This window comes from Sapajus apella, unplaced genomic scaffold, assembly GCF_009761245.1.
Source record: "Sapajus apella isolate SASKATOON/1434 unplaced genomic scaffold, GSC_monkey_1.0 scaffold66, whole genome shotgun sequence".
Taxonomy (NCBI): domain Eukaryota; kingdom Metazoa; phylum Chordata; class Mammalia; order Primates; family Cebidae; genus Sapajus; species Sapajus apella.
In genome coordinates, this window is record NW_022437006.1 from 8,189,917 (window position 1) to 8,206,440 (window position 16,524).

Here is a 16,524-nt window from a genome sequence, read left to right on the forward strand (position 1 = left end):
GCTTATGATCAATATTTCTAAATGTTCTCTGTTTTAATGCAACAGAATGTACATTCTGTAGTTGTGGGATGAGTTACTCCTACATATCCATTTGGCAGAGTTTGATAATCCTCTTATTTAAATCCTTTGTATCCTTGATAGTTTTTGTCTGCTTCTTTCATTGATTATTGAGAAAAAGATATTATTTCACATTTTCTATGGGAATTATTTATTTTTCCTTACTGTTTTGCCAATTTATTTTAATTTATATATTTTGATAGCACACTGTATCTTCCTGATAAGTAGAATCTTAGCAAGAATTGCTCTTAATTTATAATACTATTTACCTTTAAAATTGATATTAATATAGCTATACCAAATTTGTTTTTGTTATTTCTATGTTTTCCCACTATTTTCAACCTTTATTTAGCCTTAGTTTTAGGTGTTTTTTTTGTAGCAGCATATAATTGAATTTTGACTTTGCAGATTTATTCTGTTCTCACTTTTTCTGTTTCCTGCATGGTCTGTTTTGTTTCTTGTTTTTATTTCATTTTGAGCTTTTTGTTTTCCCTGTTAGAGATTTTATTCAAATATATGATAATACCTGAAGTTTATTCATATTTAAGGCTGAGCAATAAAAACATGATTGGAAAGTCTCTGTGCCTGGTTAGGCTTATTGATGGGTAAGAATTAGGGAGAGGGAGGCTGTGTTTGTTAGGAATTTGGCCATTTCACTGGGAGACTCCCAATTGTTAATAGGCCTTTTTTTAAGCTAGAGGGGCTGCTCAGTTGTTTTTTTTTTTTTTTTTTTGAGATGAAACTTTTGTCTTCAACCTAGACAAACAACATTGTGGATAATGGGATAAACACACACACACACACACACACACGCACACCCCTTGTATTTTAAAGCTCCTTCTTATTAAGGTGCCTCATTCCAGGCTTGAATTTCTTCATGTAGCAAATATCCCATCTAAGTTAAGTGAGGTGAAAGTCCTTTCCTTGTATCAGCAAAGATACCTGGTGGCCTAACAACTCGTTATACAAGATTTCTACTGATCCTCCTGTTTTCACTTCCATCCCTCTTCTCTCTAGCCTTCAGAAACATTGAGCTTCCCATCCCTGAGCATTACTGGGATCCAGAGGCAGAGTTTAGCTTCCTTCTTATTACATGCTCCAGAATAAGTTAATACAAGAAAGCCGAAACTATGCCTGTCACGATTCCTCAATCTGCTTTCTAAAATTGCATTAAAAATTTCTCATGTTCTGCCATTTCTTCTACTCTGCAGGTTTTTATTTTTTAAAAATTCTTACACTGTCATTATAGTAGATTTTGGAAGAGGGAAACATAATTTCTCACTCCACTAAGTTTACATGTAATCTTGCTTCTAGGGTGCTGTTTACATGTGGCACCAAAAGGCCTTCTGAAATATAACATCTAAGAGATAGTTAAAGCAGAGATATCTAGTTCAAAGACAATGGGCAAGTGTTGAAAAAGAAAGGATTAATGTGACTAAGGCAGAGCATATTTTACTCCTAGTCCCAGCTACTCACACCTGAATCAGACGGTAAGAACAAGCACAAGAGCATGTAAAAGTGAAAAGTGATTTTTCCATAATCTCTGTGGGAATTTGAGACTGCTGGGCATCAATGACCCTGTTGATATTGATTTGTGGTGGCACAGGCATGGTACAATGATGTGGGCATATTGGTTGACTGATTAAAGACATTATAAGGGAGGCATCTGCTATATATCCCTCTCTTCCCCTCCCCTCCCCCCCCCTTTCCTCCCCTCTCCTCCCCTTTCCTCCCCTCGCCCCCCTTTCCTCCTTTTCTTTCCTTTCCTTCTTGTGTGGTACAGCTTTTGAAACACACATTGCAAAAGCAGAGCATGAAATTCTTTGTGGTTAAGTAAAGAGAAACCATATAATTAGTAAAATTATGAAACAAATTTATGGAGCAGTGAGAACTAATTCACTTCTAATTTTGAGGGCATTTGATGATAATGAGACTTTGCAAGGCTAGAGAGATATCCCTTGGGCTTTAGAGTTCTTTGTGGAAGTTCCAAGTTCAGGGATGGCCAAGCACAAATGGGGAAATTGCTTCAAAACCCTTTTCCCATACCCTACACCACTTCTATATCATTGTCAAACTCAATTTCCCTGGCCTCTCTCCAAAATGCCTGTGTTACACTCTCCAGCTCTATTCTACACTACTAAATGATGTCTGCTTCATCTCATCTTCTTGTTACCTTCTTCTGACACTTTGTAAGAGACCTGTAAAATATCTTCGGTCTGTCAGAAATGCAGCCACCACTCTTTCCAGGTTTACACATTATCTGCCTTTATTTCATATTTTGTCAACACTTTTTATTTCAAAATCAGGCTCCCTTTATATTAGCTAGATAAGTGAAGTCATATCTAGCTTTCAGTGGACAGATATTCCCTCACTTATTGTCACTCAGTTGACACACTCACAGTTTGTCCCACATCTGTCAAAATGGAGACACATTGATCTTTTGGAGTTTTTGTTTTTTTAGGACAGGTTATCACTCTGTTGTCCAGGCTGGAGTACAGTGGTGTGATCAAGGTTGGCTCATTAGCCTTGACCTCCAAGGCCCAAGCAGTCCTCTCCCCTCAGCCTCTAAGTAGCTTAAACTACAGATATGCACCACTAAGCCTGGCTAATTTTTGGGTTTTGTAGAGATGTGGTGCACTATGTTGCCCAGGCTTGACAGATTGGTCTTAACTGGAACATCTATCACATTTTTTAACTGGAGAGGGGAGTGCTATTCTAAACTTCAGGACATCTCATAAGTTTTCCCCACGCCACAGCAGCGCCATAAGGAGAGGGCACATATGTTTTTCTTTGTTCTTATTAGAAGTAATTTGAGAACCAACCTCAGTCTATCAACTACGCTGATGACTTTTTTCTTATAGCCAATTTAGTGTTATTTCTAAAAGGCTAAAAGAATTGTCGCATAGTTAAAATTGAACAAAATACTAAGAACTACACTTTTAGACTCTACCATCTTTCCTGGGTGAATGGTTACAATGCTTTTTATTACAACAAATAGAAGCTCAGTGAAGTTAGCTCAAGAACAAAGATAGGGTAGGGAGGAGTAATTATTAGGAAGCAACAGAGGTGTCCCACGGGATCCAAAGTGCTGGTATGCATGTCCCTGGAAGGCATTGGAATTAGACTGCCATACCACGCATGTTTCTTCCTGTCTTCCTTCTCTCCTTCTATGCATATGCCAGCCGGCTTTTATCCTCTGCCTGCTCTCACTCTCTTCTACTGGCTCGCTCTCTCTCTTTCCTTCTCTTGCTACATACTTTCTCCCCAGATTACAGGTGATAAAATTGTGGCCTCCAATAATCACTGGGTTGTTTTCTCATATAACCTCCAGGAAAGATATTTCCTTCTTTTTTTTTTTCTCACTCTCTCTCTTTTTTTTATTGGTTCTAAATTAACAGAGAAGGAAACAATAGCAGAGTTGGGCATCATTGTGCGCGTCTCCATAAGCTTACCCCAATGGCAGGAGGAAATTACTAGACAGGAGGCACTGAGTGATAGTCCAAGATGGGACCACTAGCTCTGGGGTGCTATTTTCTTTCCCTTGAAAATTTATGAGTTTACAAGTATCAGGCTCATGGTCTAACATATATTGAGATATTATAATTATTTGTTTAATGAATAAGTGAAAGTGAATTAAGATAGGTGCTTATCCAATATAAATTCATATGCTGCAAGATGGTTCCTAGGTAAAAAGAGAGTCCCTTCTCCTATCCCCATATCACTGGAGCCTACAATTTTTGCAGCAGAATATGGAGTAAATGATTGGGAAATAGTGTTGAGTAGCCACAGGGAAGAGAAAAAGAGGTGGTTGAATTTATATCCATAGGAAGATAGACAAAGAGAAGAAAGAAGAAGAAGGAGTAAGGGGAAGAAGAGAAAGAAAAGAAATTGTCACAATTGCTTTGAATCTGAAAATGTTGTGGAAAGTATAAGAACAGTCTAATTTTAAGGTCTCTTCATCTTATAGACATTGGACAAGTTATAGTTTCTGGCAAATGTTAAAATTATACTTATGTCTCATTGTTTTTATTCAATTATTTCTTATCTATTTTGACCATTTACAACTATGAACACTTACCTCCACTGACACATACCCATTATAATTGAACTTGCTTTTTGTTTACTTGGAACAGAATCAAAATCTTTGCAAAATCATAAGTTATTTTATGCTCTTCTAATTAGTTTAGATAGATGTATCATAATAGAGGATAAATTAATGAATGCCATTCTGGCTTAACTGACAATTCACTTTTACAATAATAAAATTGTATGGCAATGCATTGTGTACATTTTACTTGAATAGTTCTAAACACAATAAATGTTATTTAACATTAAAATGTGACTAAATTAAATATGAAATTACTTTCAGATAATTTGTGACTCTCAGGATTCCTTTGGGGATTTATTGGGGTTCTCTTAGCAACAATTTCAGGATTTTAAACGTTGGTTATGTATATATTTTTAAATAACTGTACTAAAGATACATGAAATATCTTGGTTGTATTTGTTTAATTCATTAGAGGTAACAGAACAATTCAGAGCATCAAATTATACTGCATATTTCTGGAATGTTTGTGAAGTTGATAAAAAAAAATTAAACTATGAAAGGAACTTGGGGCATAACCACAAAAATTCTGTAACTTTAAAGTTAATTTTGAGACTATATTGTTTTTTAACCTTGTGGACCTCTATATTTTGACTTTAAAGGACAAACAACAAATGCAGTTTTACAGTATCCATTTGAAGGGAAGTGGAATACATTTTCTTTCTTTTTTTTCACATGGATAAAATAAATGTGTTTTACTATCTAGCTCTGGAATTGTTTATGCCAGCAAATTGGGACACTAAATCACATATTGATATGTAATCTCATTTAAGAAATACTTTAAAATAATACGATTAAGTAGATTTTCAATATTTTACTTTTGAAATTTTTCAACTAACATGTTCAAAGTGAGTAAACTTATAACATGTGTTCTTCATTTTGATTTATTTATATTCTAGCCTCTAGCTTTTTATTCCAGAACAGGTAATAAAAATGATACAATAACAGTATATTCTAACTTTGTTAGAGCATCATAATTACAAGGTGCACAGTTTGTCTTTGATGTTTGCTTTTATTTTATCTTATATTGCAAATCCTTGTTTTTACTTTTTATGCTTTTATACTCATCTTACTTTGGCCCTGATGTCAAATTATTTAAGTAATTAACTACTAAATTCTTTTACATATTTATTGCATTCCAAAAACATACTATACACTGGGCCAAGAATTTCATTTGCCAAAAAAATGACACGTTTTTTACCCTTGATGAAGTAAATCTTGTGGGAAAGAGGGCAATGTAAGAAAATAATTAAAGTACTCTGGGAAAATTATTTAACATAGAGATATATTCAAAGTATTACGACAACACCAGGGAAGCAATAACTTTCAAAAGTAATGGCTGGGGAGGCCCACAATCGTGGCAGAAGGCAAGGAGGAGCAGGTCACATCTTAAGTGGATGGTGGCTGGCACAGAGAGAGTTTGTGCAGGGAAACTCCTCTTTTTAAAACCATCAGATCTCATGAGACCCACTCACCATTGTGTGAACAGCACAAGAAAGACCTGCCCCCATGATTCAACTACCTACTACTGGGTCCCTCCCATGACATGTGGGAATTGTGGAAGTTACAATCCAAGATGAGATTTGGGTGGGGGCACAGCCAAACCATATCACATGCCTTACCCTGTAACACTGGGGGCCACGATATTATTTTGAAAAATGGAAGCCAGTTGACCAGAGGTTTACCTTTTTTTTTTTTTTTTGCAGGAATATTATGAAATAGTTGTACTAGAAACTTTACATACTTTATATCATGTGTTTCCCAATAAACCCCTGTGAAGGAAAAGCATTTTTACTCCCACGGTATAGATAAGGAAATGGATGATTATCAAGGTTGATCACTTGTCCTAAGTCATGGGGGTATGGGGTGGGTTGCAAGCTTAATATTTTCTCGTTCCAGGACTTCTGCTTCTCCAGTATGCCCTATTTCTTCCCTAGAAATCCCCATAGTGTCAATAAATAATTTACAGTAGGGGAAATAGTTACAAAAAATAGGAAATTATTACTTTAGTTTCAGATTAGAGATGATTATGGACAGAATTTAGACATCGATAGTGCTGATGACAGAAAAACAGCATAGATTTGAGAGCCTTTCAGAAGCAACATTAGTGAGTAATCAAATGTTGATAGTAAAGGAAAGAGAGAAGTTGATGTAATACTAATGTTTCTATATACAGCACAAATGAATTTCACTGAATGGGCTGAAGTAAGGCAAGGAATGGAAGGAAGAATTGATGTATGCTGGATGTATTCAGAGTGAGGGTGGGCTTGGTTAATGAATATGCTGTCTACAGTCTTCTTATATATGTCTTCTTTATAGAACTTAGAGGGAATTAATGGCTAAAGTTGGGAAATTTGAGTAGGACTTTCATCAGTGACCATTGTTAGGTTCAGATGCAATTTTAATCATTACAGGCTACACCTATAAATTGCCTCCAGCTTTTTTTTGACATTCCAGGGGATCTTGCCCCATCGCTTCAAACCATAGGTCTGGTCTGGAAGGTCCTTACACATGTACTGAGCTCCATCAAAGTATTTTAATTCAAGAACTAGAGATTTTGATCAAAAATACTAAAATGTGGTTATTTGGATAATAGTTGACTAAGGGACTAGAGTCATTAACCTAGTTAATCATTTCATTGCAAACACAAAATGATTGAGAAAGGTTAATTTTAAAAATCTTGGTTTAGTTCCTGGCATATTGTAGTGACAGATTTTTATTTTAATGCCTTAAGAATACTTAGAGCTTTTGCTTTAGTTTTAGTGTGTTTAGTGTAGGCCTGTACTCATGTAAGTCAACTCCTTGCCCATGATTATTTGTGTGTGAAGCCCCCAATCTTATTTATGTTGCCCAAACATGGCTGGGAGAGGCAGCTGTGACATTATGAATCCAGCTGGCTGCAGATGGTTTTTCAAAGAAGCACGGATCCATATTGATTTGATGATCTGTGTGTGCTGCCTCTTGTTAAAATTTCAGAGACTCAACCCCTAAATCACCTGGCACTGACTGCAACCACTTATGTGTGAGTAATAGACTGGTGAACTGGAACTTTTGTTGCTAGTGATCAAGACCCTTACTGTAAGACCAATTCATTATATTATAGTTTTATTGACTATTTAGTTCATGTTTGAGTTTCTTTAGTCATTTTGCAACAGGTTTTAATAGCCGTGGTATCTCATGTTGTCAAGATGTTATGATAATTAATCTTTTCCAGATCTTGTATATTGAAGTCTCCACATGTTGGTTATAGATTTGACAGTTAAAGTTTAAATCTCAAGGAAAAAATAATTGAAGTTAGAGGCTGAGAAAGAATTTATTTAGGATTTTAAAAACCTATATTAGTGATTAATAGTTACTTAGAAGGCTGGTAGAACTGCAAGATTTTCTAGGTAGTGGAAAAAAGAAAAAAGATAAAGCATAAGAGAAAACAGGGATGAGTCAGTAGTTAAAATAATCAGCAAATGCACCAAACAAAATAACTGTAATTGTGCCTCTTAGCAAATAAAATTTACTTCTGAATTACTTGTCCAAATCATTAGGTGTATGAAACCCCAAAATTTCACTTTTCTAGAGTCTGATGTGGTATTCAAACTGGCTAAAATTGCTGGTATAAATATATACCTGTCTTGTTCTTCACAACCCAACCAGGAAGTCTTGTTAAATGTTAATGGATATGCACATGAGTGAAATAGTAGCTGAAAATTTTTATGACAGGTCTGCATATTGGTAACTCTTCTTCATATTTATCCGGAGCAGCAAAAATAAAAATAACTACTAAATACCGACTATTCTTTATATATTACTCTTCATTTTAAAGTATATTAGTTATTTCATAAATTGTAAGTACTACCTTATCTGCATTGTTATAGCGTCTAGCACATATATGTCCACAGCCACAGACAAGGATACTTCATTTTGTGCTGATATATTATTCTGGGTGAATACAGGACAGCTATCTTGCAGTCAAGAAACTATAAATGTCATTGGAGAGACAAAGTGAACACACAGAACAGTGTTTAAGAGTTTTTAGTATCTTCCTCCATGGGAAAGTTTTTCATGATTCAATCTCATTTTATGGCTGTTTATAGGATATAATGTATGGAGATCTACTCATGTCATATATAAATAAATATGAAGGATTTGGGTCATTTTATTAAATTATAATTTAAACAAATATTTATTAATTCTCCTCTGGACAATCAACAGTAGACAAGATAACCAGAATAGTTTCCTGTCCTGGACCTTATATCTAGTTTTTTCTCTTGGTTTTCAGTGATATGAGATTGTTTCTTGACATCCTAGTAATTTTTGAATGATGGAAATATGTATAAAAGTGTGTAGAGGATAAAACAAAAAACTTTCCCCAAAAGGTTTACTTTTTCATCTGTTAGGTGGAAAGTGTAGAAGCTGATCACCACAATCCGGTCATAGAACGGACTGGGTAAGGGCTGGTTTACACTTTCAACAAGGATTCCTCCATCTCTAGTTTTCGGTAGCCCTCCAGAGGGCTGTATTCTCTTGGAACACATTATCTGGCTGGTTCTGAACTCTAATATAGCCCTCAGCATGAGGAAAAGTTGCCAAACCTCCTTAATGCTTTTTAGAAATTTTACTTAGTCTTTTAATACCCTCCTGTACAAGTTCAAAATTTGGCAAATGTCTTGAAGGGCAACCAACTGTGTTTCATCCTCTCTTCTGGGCTTTTTCCTCCTCACTAGGATCTTGGCTCCTTAAGTTTCCAATGCTCTCTCTTCAGCGCACTGAGACTGGCCATTGCAGAGAGCAAAACCCAGGTTCTCATCCTCTTTCCTTGCATGCAGAGTCAGCAAACATGCCCAGAGAAAATACAGCTAACTTCTCCATGGTTCTAATTTTCCACGATTTTCTCTAATCTGGTACCTTGATTTTTCTAGTTTTCATTGCTTCATCAACTCTGATGCCATTAAGAAGATTTTTGAGTGATTTTTGTATTTTTATTATGAAAACATATCAAAATAAAGTTTAATTTTTTGATTATTTGAACAACGCTAACACTTTTGATGAACATATATTCAAATTATGTATACATCTACAGTAACACCACTTCATTAAAACTCGTTTTGTCAATAACTTTTATGATACCAAATTTGTGACATTTTTTGTACTTTTCAAAAACCTTTATTTTAAGTTCAGGAGTACATGTGCAGTTTTCCTATATAGATAAACTCATGTCATGGGGGTTTGTTGTACAGCTTGTTTCATCACTCAGGTATTAAGCCTAGTACCCATTAGTTATTTTTCCTGATCCTCTCTCTCTCCTCACTCTTTTCCCTAGGAAAAGCCCCAGAGTGTGGTGGTATTTTTTTGTTTTTCAGTTCTTAGCTGGATGGTTGATCTGTTCCAAGTGTATCCAGCTGCCTGTCTCTATTTTTAGATACTAAAATAAAAGAATGATACCTTCTTTTACACTATCTTTGCAATTACAGGACATACACCCTAAAATTTCCTCTCTATCCAAGATATTCTAGAACTAATTGGAAAAGTGGACAAGTGGGTCATTGGACAAGTTCTTCAAATTAGGTGTCATTGAAAGGACTGGGCAATTACTAGAGCTAATCCTCTATAGTAATGTTGAGTTCACTGCCCAAGAGCTGTTCAGTGATAGTGGTACTGAATGGTGTTACATCAAGTTGTCCAAGGGAATAACTTGGGAGTTTTCAAGTAGAAGCTCTTCAATTGGTGAACTCAACATGAATTGAAACTCAAGAATTGATGGATGCTCTGGAAAGCTAAAAGTTCTACATGCTGTTCTTGACTTATTATGATTTATCTTAGATGAAAATAAACCTTAATTTTCATTGTCTACTAAGCTACTTGTGGAGAGAGTAGATATTCATTGTGTTTCATATCTCCACTAACACTTATAAGAAGAAGGTGTAGATTACTGGTTAATTTCTGGGTTTGTGAGTCAATCAAGTTTAGATTTAAATCCTATCCATTTACCAAATGCTATACCTTGAGTGAGTTGCAAAAACTCTCTAAATCTCAATTTCATATTGTGAATTGGGAATAATACTACATTTCATTGTACCAGTGTGAGAGTTGATTTATACACTGTATTTAAAGTGGTAATAACTATCTTTGGCACCTTATAAGCATACAGTTTGTGGTAGCTATAAATTTTGGGCTACTATGAAAATCCATGGAATTAGAGATCCAGAATTTTGGGGTTAGTCCTTAAAATATTTACACAGACCCTCCAGGATAGGTGAATGAAGTTTGTTAAAAAATACTTATGTTAAGAATTTTAAAGTTTGCTTTTGTTGTTAAATAAAACTAGTTAAATATCTATTTATTTTATAGATAAGAGAACTATCTGAAATAACTCCAGGAAAGAAAAAACTGAATTGGAGACAGTTTACCTCTCATTAACTTCAAAAACATGTTTCTTCATAATTTCAGTAGATAGATAACAAACAATCATTATGTGCTTTTAAATTTATTTAAGAATTAAATTTTACCAATACTCTGAATTGTACAAGTATTATTATATGTAAGAAAAGGAGCAAAACTTAAGATAGAAATATCCAACTGAACAAAAACTTAAGAGTAAAATAAAAACTAAGAGAGAGAAATTTGACACCTAGCTACCATTCATTAGTCATATGATATGAATAGGACAAGTTATGTGATCTCTCTGAGTCTCAGCTTTCTCAGAGATATTGCAATATAGAAAAATAATAATTAGGGTTTTCTTGAATATTAAGTGAAAAAGTAGAAATGAAAATGCCTAATGAACAATAGGCATAGTCTTAATACTAGTATTTAATGATCAGTGGAAATAGGAATTAGTTATACAAAAAGTAAATGGTACAATTAAATGTTTTTATTTCAGGATTTAAATCACACATATTTGGATCAAATTTCATACTGCTTTATTATGGGTGGAAATTCTTCTTAAATCTTGATATTATTCTGAACATTATTCAGGTTCGATGTTATATCTAAAGCCTAATCCAGCATTTTTCCAGTTGTTCTGATTTGATGGAACTGAAGGAAAGTTAGCTCTTCTCTCCTCTTTCAAGTTATTCCTATCTAGGAAGTATTTCTGCTCTGCTCATACTTGAGTGATCATGCAATAATACCTTTGCTGAGTATTTCTGTTGGATTTTTCAAAAGCTGTCATTAGTCATACAGCTCAAATATGAAATGTAGATGGTAATTGGTAGAGCCACATTCAGTCTTCAAGTGTAATTGAAAGTGACCCAGACATCCTGAGAGCTCTTCTCAGACTTGCAGATTTGTAAGCAAATGTGATGGGACAAGAGCAAGACAACTTGTTGAGAGTGGGAAAAGTCCCTTTGCCTGTTGCTGAACCAGAAAACTTGAACTGTATGACTCTCTGAGTCCGGACAATGTCTTGTGTGTTTGTTTCCACAGAGCATATATCATTACAGACTATATGGGCATCCGAAATGAAAGTTTCATGAAATTAGCTGCAGTAGGGACCTGGATGGGGGACTTTGTCACAGCTTGGATGGTAAGAAAATTTTAACTTCACCCATTTCAAACATCAGATGGAAGACATGTTTACAATGTTGGACAGACACTGCTTTTGATGGTGTAGAGTAAAATAATTACTTCTCTTCAAGTGAAACAAATTTATGAGTAAAGATAATTCCAGAGATTATATGCATTATCTGTGGACCTCAGAAAAAAATCAATGCAATTAGAATATAAGTAATGGCCCACCAGAATATGTCTGTCTATCTATCTATACACACATGTATGTTTGAGCATATAAACATATACAGTCATAACATTAATAGAAGTTCTCCCTGTGAAGTTATAAATAATTTTGGCCTTTATTTTTTTAGGCATGTACAATTTTCAGGTAAGGAATGTGGTCTGGCCTGTCTCAGAAGACTGTATGAAATATTTTAAAATAATTTAATAAATATTTTTCTACATTTATTTTCCTCATTGAAACTACTAATATGATGGTATCTGAGTTCTGGGTATTATCTCTTTTGATCTTTTTTGCATATTATTAGTCTTTGTTATTATAAGCCTGGCACAAACAGACAAACATGTCTCCTGCTGAACTCATCTGTCAAGAAAGTGTCTTCTGTTTTTAATCGTTGGGTTAAAAACTTAAACATAGCATGTTGCTAAAAGGCTCTGGCTTCTGTAAATTTATGATAGACTCTTGAAATGCAAAGAGTACAACTCCCATAAAAATGGAGCACTTCATTAACACCATTCATAAATGCAGTTAATTCTAATTATCTTTGTCAGTCTGTTCACTTGAAAATGAGGAGATATGCCAGAGGGCAGATAATGCCTGACCCAAGCAAGACTAGTCATGGACATGCCCCCACAGATACATCCAAGATATTGTAGGTAGATTGTTACAAAAGAGTTCCTGCCATTTCTGTTGATTGCTTCATACCTAGAACAGGTGCTTTCCGGGAACAGGAAGCAGTTGTAGCTTAACTGTTCCTGCTGAGAACATCCAGGAAGAGTATCAGGTAACCATGAAAGGGTTTGTACGGCCTGCTTTTGAGCCTCCGTCTACCTCTGTTGATTTTTAGAGTGCTAACAGAACAGATTCCTACATGTATCCTATTCTAATAACTTTAAAATGTAAATTTTAAAAACTATTTATTTGTAATCTCTAAAAATAGAAATTAGATTAAGTCAGACATTGAGACTATGCCTCATGACAAAAATTTCTGTTTTCCACTGGAAAAAGCTTTTTAGAAGGAAATACATAAACTTTGAAACACATATTTTCCTTGAAATTTGAGGGGATGTTTTAAAAATTTTATGGCGAATCTGCTTAAGAAGATGGAAAAGCTAACTAGATTAAGAGTTCAAGAACTGGAATTCTTTGACCTGACCACCTATTGTTTGACCTTCCACAAATAATAAACAGTTCCCTGAGGCTCAGTTTGCAGCTTTCTCAAATAGGATTAATAGTTCCTCCCTGCGTTGTATATTTTCTCTAAATCTTAAATGTGTGGCCCTGTGCTGTGACTGAAAATGCTCAAGTAGAAGGTAGACATAAGTGCTTCCTTGTGGTGCACATTGTGGGCCCCCTCATCCCCTTAGCTGGGCTCAGTCCCTTGAGGAGATGGCAAGAGCAAGTCATTGATCCAAACTTCAGAATGCCTGAACTTCCTGAGCCCCATGAGTGTGAGCAGCCCACCTTCTCCCAGGCTCGGGGTCCAGAGTGCCTGGAGTTTCTTTCAATCACCAATGCTGCAGTAGACTAAGATGATATGATACATTGCTTCCTGACTTTTCTCTCACATTGAGCCTGACAACAGAAGAGAAACAATGAACCAGCAGGACCCAGGAGCTCACTCTGGAGTTTTCAAGCTCATGTCAGCCATTTATTACAGAAATCATTTTCTTTTCCACTATGACAGCATTGTTTGTTTATAACCCAATTCTTTCTAATTTCTCCCCAGCCATTTCCTCAAGATGATGCCCTCTATACCATATACAGCTCTGCCCCTATTTACTGGTCATTATTATTATTTTTAAAATTAGTATTTTTTTCCTTTTTAACTATAAGGAGGGGTCCAATTGCTACAGCAGCCTTAGGAAGAAATTGCATGGTGCAGTTTTGACCAAAGACCTTTAACCCTTCCTGGTTGGATTTCTACTGTGCACTTGTCTTCCCTTCTCATCTGGCTAAGGGGAGTACAAATAATTCTGCAGTTCAGCCTGTGATCTTTGTCTCTTTCCAAGATCTGGATGACCTTCACAGTTTCTTCTGACTTTACTATTTTAATGCCTTATGTTTCTACTAGCTAACCTGATTACCTTTTTCTATACAAAAGATTACTGCTACATCATAGAACTAAGGCTGGATTGAGAGTCAAGAAAAGAGTGTTCTAGGTTGAACCCCACAATGTGATCTTAAGTCATCTAACCCCCTGGGACCTTTCTGTAAGCTGGAGGAGAATTCAAAGTCTCTTTATGCTATGTTATATGAAACGTTGACCTTTCCCCATTAGACACAGGGACAGAAATAGCAAAGGAAATACCAAGCACTCCTGATTTTAAAGTACAGTCACACAGGGAAGATTCCCAGAGCACATAATTTCGATTCCCATTTCTATTCACTGAGTGGGCAGTAAGTTTCTGTGTAAATATTTATATGTTTACATATGTGTGTATTGATAACATTTAAAAAAATAATATTTTTCCTCATGAGAGCAGTCTAAGATAGCCTTGACCTTCATCTATCTGTAGAATTATCATTATAAAATGAATATCAATGATGAGGGTGACTGTCATGGAAAAGCAACTGTTTACATTAACTATCAAAGTGTGTCTTTTATGTATATCTGAAATGGGGGATTTTTCTTTATGGAAATAATTCAAAACTTTTCTCATGGTTTTAAAAGGCATATCAATACTGACATGATCCAAAGACAAGGATGGTGTCAATCGATATTAGAATTATCTTTGGCCCTCACATTACAGAGCTTCAAGCTCTACTGGGTCCAATTTCCTAGGAAGTTCTGAGTTTTCCTAGTTCTGTGGTACTCCCCATGCAGAGGAGAAGACATATATAAGTTAGGGTTAAGGGTACTAATTCTTTTGTCAGATAGGTTTTTAAAATAAGTTAATATGTAAGGAATACATAAAGTGCTGAGCCGTGTAATCCCGCATTGAGCTGGGTCTTTGCAATGGGCAGGAACAGAGAAAAGCTCTGTCATGAAGATGTAAATAAAACAACATGGGGTATCTCATGAGACACCATTTCCAGGAATCCCTATGTGCTCATGCATTGTGCCATTAATTGAGAAGCTGGAGGAGAGTCAGCCAGTTTCATATCCCATTACCCAAATTTTTCTATTGCTGCTTCAGCTTCTGATGAGGTCTAAGGTGGCAGGGGATTCTGAGGACATCATGATGGCACTTGTTTCTGCCCCTAATTTAATACCAGAGAGAAGCAGCACTTCCTGTTGATCTATCATCCCCTTTTCTAGCCCCTGGTACATTCTGTTCTATTTGCTTCCTTCTTACAGCAGTAAACGGTGTGACTCACAATAGAATCAGGTCATCAGACTCTAGGTTTGAGATTCTTGTTGGGGTGAGGGGTACAGGTAAGGTGAAATTGAGCCATGACCTAAGAAAACAATTTTGGTCTGGGCATGGTGGCTTACACCTGTAATCCCAGAGCTTTGGGAGGTCGAGACAGGTGGATCACTTGAAGTCAGGAGTTCAAGACCAGCCTGGCCACATGGCAAAACCCCATCTCTACTAAAAATACAAAAATTAGTCTGGTGTGGTGGCACATGCCTGTAATCCCAGCTACTTGAAAGGCTGAGGCAGGAGAATGGCTTGAACCGGGGAGGTGGAAGTTGCGGTGAGCCAAGATTGTGCCACTGCACTCCAGCCTGGGAGATAGAGCAAGATTCTGTCTCAAAAACAAACAAAACAACAACAACAGCAACAAAAACCCAAAACAACTCAGTTAGTCAATACTGAAGTTCTCACAAAGCATCCTACATCCTAAAAACCATATACTATGTATATCAACTCCTAATAGTTACAGGACATTGCTTGGCTTTAACATATTGGCCCTAGGATTATCTGTTGGAATTTATATATATGTGCCACTGCTAGCAAAGGCTTTACCAGGAAGTGATGTCATAGACACATACAACAATTTAGTTGTTTACCAGTTGGCTTTACTTTTGTTTAAGACATTTATAGTGACCATGTGTGGTTTTTTTTTTTCCCTTGAAACTTGGAGTTTCGTTAGAGCCAGACAAGCTTAACCATTAAAAATGCTTTTGGGTTAATAAAACATAGCCTTTGTGGTTGGAGTATAGAAAGAAATAAATTGTAATTTTGCTTAATTATTTCTCTCTATTGAGGCTCTAGCAAGGATATGATTTTAGAAAAAAAGGTATTTTTTAGAAATATATTTTACCCTTCTATTTTAGCTGTGCCTATTTTATGTATAAGTACTACAATATCTAAATATTTGAGTGACAAATTTTGCTTTCTTATTTTTCATACACTTTGTATTTTTTTCAGGAGATTTTATAATTAATATTTATACTGCTATTAGCTTTGCTTCGAAAGACTGCTTATAATAGTTAAGAGGAAAAGTTGAAAACCCTTACTTGACTAGAAGCTTCTTGAGGGGAGTTACAATGTCAATAATGTTTACAATTATATTCCTAACACCAACAGAGAACCAGGCATAAAATAGGTGCTCAAGAAATATTTATTTAAAGGATAGATCATAACAGCACATAAGCACTGTTTCATTTCTTTTTTTTTAGTTCAGTTTTGTGACTCATAATTGTAAAATGAGCATTCTAGAATCCTAGAAAGGTGGAGGGAGGTCA

The 16,524-nt window shown here is 35.6% G+C and overlaps 1 protein-coding gene across 4 annotated transcripts in view; it reads left to right on the forward strand.

The window, feature by feature from the left end:
- The window catches only part of TMEM117 (transmembrane protein 117), a 536,937-nt gene that overhangs the window by 275,756 nt on the left and 244,657 nt on the right, over positions 1-16,524 (forward strand). For 3 of the 4 annotated variants that reach the window (XM_032248370.1, XM_032248371.1, XM_032248372.1), the window contains one exon: positions 11,582-11,681. The exons of the other annotated variant lie outside the window; for it this stretch is intronic. In XM_032248370.1, the coding sequence (XP_032104261.1) occupies positions 11,582-11,681 (100 nt within the window). The remainder of the gene's footprint in view (positions 1-11,581; positions 11,682-16,524) is intronic. 4 annotated transcript variants of the gene reach the window in all.